Source organism: Cryptomeria japonica, chromosome 5 (genome assembly GCF_030272615.1).
Source record: "Cryptomeria japonica chromosome 5, Sugi_1.0, whole genome shotgun sequence".
NCBI classification, from domain to species: domain Eukaryota; kingdom Viridiplantae; phylum Streptophyta; class Pinopsida; order Cupressales; family Cupressaceae; genus Cryptomeria; species Cryptomeria japonica.
The window spans coordinates 214935706-214939285 of NC_081409.1; the positions used below are offsets into that span (position 1 = coordinate 214935706).

General features: G+C 37.5%; 1 protein-coding gene across 1 annotated transcript; it reads right to left on the minus strand.

Moving 5' to 3' along the window:
• Positions 1-499: 499 nt before the first annotated feature.
• LOC131064387 (pentatricopeptide repeat-containing protein At1g09900) lies at positions 500-3201 on the minus strand. The gene is made up of 2 exons (XM_057998514.2): positions 2894-3201; positions 500-2765 (listed from the first exon to the last, which is right to left on the minus strand). Exon 2 carries the CDS (start codon positions 2711-2713, stop codon positions 1583-1585), a length of 1131 nt encoding a protein of 376 aa, XP_057854497.2. The 5' UTR covers positions 2714-2765; positions 2894-3201; the 3' UTR covers positions 500-1582.
• Between the last annotated feature and the right edge of the window lie 379 nt (positions 3202-3580).

Below are 3580 nucleotides of genomic sequence, written 5' to 3' on the forward strand. Positions count from 1 at the left end.
ATTTTTGACGATGAATATGTGTAAAGGCTACTAGCTGGAGGGGCAAAACGTGAAGCCATTTGGTGTCAATACCAAGTGATTTTGTGGAAAGCCAATAGACAAGATCACTTCATGTTAAATGATTTACCAATCTTGTAGGTGATGGGGATCCATTTTCAAAACTGGAAATCAGATAGAAAAAATTCCTGTAGGATGAGGCATGTGTAAACTCGTCTTCTGCTCTTGTTAACCTGTTATATGTAATTATGCCATTTTAATTCTCTCATACCTCTCAACAAGCTTGATGCTTAATGAAAAAACAAAAGATGTTAGAAATGAATGTATGCCCATATGTATGTACCTCCTGCATAGGGGCTGACTGTCATCAGTGTTGGATATAGTAGCTAGCTCGGATACCTGATTATTGAATTTTAATGTTGTCAATGACAATTAAAATTCATATGTATTATCTCTCATGCAATTCGAACTGTTTAGGGCTGGGCCCAAACACATGTAATGTAAAGGCAAAAGGAAATGATGTAATTTATAAAATGGCAATGTAAGACAAAAGTAAATTAATATCATATGCAAGCCGACTTGGGTGATTGGCACCAAAGGATGGATATAAAACAAACATCAAATGAAGTCATTAATAATCATCTTTCATACGAACTCAATCTGCTCAGCGAACTCCTCTATCCTGTGCGAATTTTGTCAAGTTCATTGTGCGAATTTGATGAAGACTCTTCTTGTGCGAATCTGGTCAAAGTCTTCCTTGAGCGAATTATAAGGATATCCATGCGAATCTGAAAGGACTCTCATGCGAAGGCTGGAACATGCGAATTGGTCTACATTGTATGAGAATTCATTGTTGATCTTCTTTTAGCTATCTGCTGTTGATAAGGGCTGCAATCTTCATTGTTGTGTAAAGAAAGATTCTGATCTGCTACCTTGCTGATTGGACAGCAATCTGAGATAAGTTCATTGCCTTGTAATTGCCTACATTTGAGATAATACATATTGAATTTTGAGGCTGAGTTTTTCACCTCCAAGAGGGAGGTTTTCCCAGGGTATTGGTGTGTTTTGTCTTGTGTTTTCATTGCAGTTACTGTTTATCTACAGTCTGTTATAACCTGATTGCTTAAAATCAACGATCAGAACCATGGATATCCAAAATGGACCCAAAATGAAGTACAATATACAAAGGTTTTAGCAAATCTAACCCAATCATTGCTTATTCTAGGATAAATCACCTGTCTCCAATACAGACATGACATATAGGCACACATAACTATCATGATTAGCCATCACAGAGTTCTGGAATATGATGATGCTTACCATGTATAGTCCTGTGCACATAAAGATCCCAGAGACTCACAAATCAATATTATGAAGAGTCCTCGATACATTTCCCACAGTTAATATCTTTGTGGCTACTGCTGCAGAGTGATCTACATGCATGTATATACCATGACCTCAAGGAGCTTAGAATGTTAGCTTCCTGATCTTAAGGCACTACTCATTTTTGAGTGTAGAGAAAAATCTCTGCAAATAAGAATTAGCAAAAAATAAGCACTTCCTTATTCATATACATCACAATATATCATGTTCTTCGCAGTGCAAGAGCCTCGAGAAGTAATCTGTCATTTTTGAACTCTTGATTCAGACACTTATGTTCTATTCTGTCAAAACGATGCCTGATTTCATGCCCGTGACAACCTGTCTGCAGGCCATCAACAAGTGCATCATATGTAAAAATGTCGGGTATAAAACCTTTCTCCAGTATCTCATCCAGAAGTTGATCCACTTCAATTATTTTCCCAGCTCGACAAAGACCACTGAGTAAGGTATTGTAAGTGTATAGGTTTGGAGAACAATCCTGATCTTCCATTTTCTTCACCAGAGACATAGACTCGACCAACATTCCTGCTTTGCAATAACCCTTTATTAATGAAGTATATATGACAACATTTGGATGGCAACCATTTACCAGCATTTCACTCAATATGCATTTTGCAGAATCTACAAGACCTTTCTCCGAAAACCCATCAATCACAGAACCATAAGTCACTGCATTAGGAGGACAGCCCTGCTTTCGCATAAACCACATAAGATCACAAGCCTCATCAACATACCCAGCTTTACATACTGAGTTAACCAGAACATTGTAAGTCACAATGCACGGAGAGCATCTCAAGACAAGTGTCATCTGGTTGATGATGTTCTTGGCTTGATCCACCCTTCCCATAACACCCACACCCACAAGCACCTCGCGGTAGACTTGTTCATCAGGCAACCAACCAAAAGAGATCATGTCTTCTATGAACTCAATACCCTCGTCAACAAAACCCTCTCTAACAAAACACTTTACAAGCTGCATTACAAACGAAGGGCTTAAAATACTATCAACCCCAACAATTTTCCCAAACAGTTGTTTAGCCCTCTCCCTCTGACCTTCCTGATACAGGCACTTAATCAGTACCTCACTAATGCATCTATCAAGATTATATTTCTTGTCCACCATATCCGAAACAAGGTCACAAGCCTCTACAAAACTCTTGGCTGTACACAAAGATTTAACGAGGATGTAATATGTTTCTGAATTGGGGACACAACCCAACTCCAGCATATTAGCGAGGAGCGCATAGGCCTCATCAATAGAACCCGTATTGCACAAACCTTTCATAACTAAATTGTAAGTGGAGACACTGGGGCAGAGGCCTCTGCCCATCATCTCATCCAGCAGTTCAAAGGCCTCATGAATACTGTTTCCTTCTACACAGCAACTGCGGATTAAATGATTGTATGTTACATCGTTGGGTATTGACAATTGAAGAATAAATTTCGCCTGCTGTAGTTTTTTTCCCCTACACAGATCATAGATGAATGTATTGAGGGTATCGATATACTTTACCTCTTGCTCCGAATGGATGTTACTTGTGCCTATCTTTACCGCGTCAGATTTGGATTGTTGACAAAGCCACTTCGCTTGTAAAGCAATATTTATGTTGCTAAAGCTCAAGCGCTTCATATTGCATTGCCTTTCGCAAGTGTCTGTGTCTGAGCAGTTTGCTGACTGCATCCGAGGAGATTGGGATGCAATCCAGGGCAACCAATTTGAAACACATATCGAATCAATACAATCAACAGAGAACCCAAGCTTCACCAAGTTACCTAGCTAGGAATTTCTCTACTTTATTTATTTATTTCCAAAACCCTTAAAATTGGGTTTCCTCATGTGGATTAGAAATAGATATTATTACTAATCTAGTAATGTGTTCTATTTCTAATTATATGATTTTATCTAAAATCTTCTCTAAATTCTTTCAAATACCATAAGTATAGCGGATTTCAAAGTAAGCCTGAAATATAAAATCGGAAGAGGAAAAATGAAGTAGGTTGGTGGAGTAATCATTATATGTTTAATTCATTTAATTATTTTATTTATAAATAACAAATATATTTAAAATTATTTTTTGAATAGATGTTTACTTTTTTTTTTAAAACTAAATTCTATAAAAAGGTGAACTTAAGTTTTCTTTCGTGCCTATTTGAACAATTCCTGCACGAGCTTACCAATACCACACAACTCGGAAGCTCT

Coding starts and splice junctions, on each gene's coding strand:
- LOC131064387 (XM_057998514.2), bottom strand. CDS start 2,713: ATGATGGGCAGAGGCCTCTGCCCCAGTGTCTCCACTTACAATTTAGTT.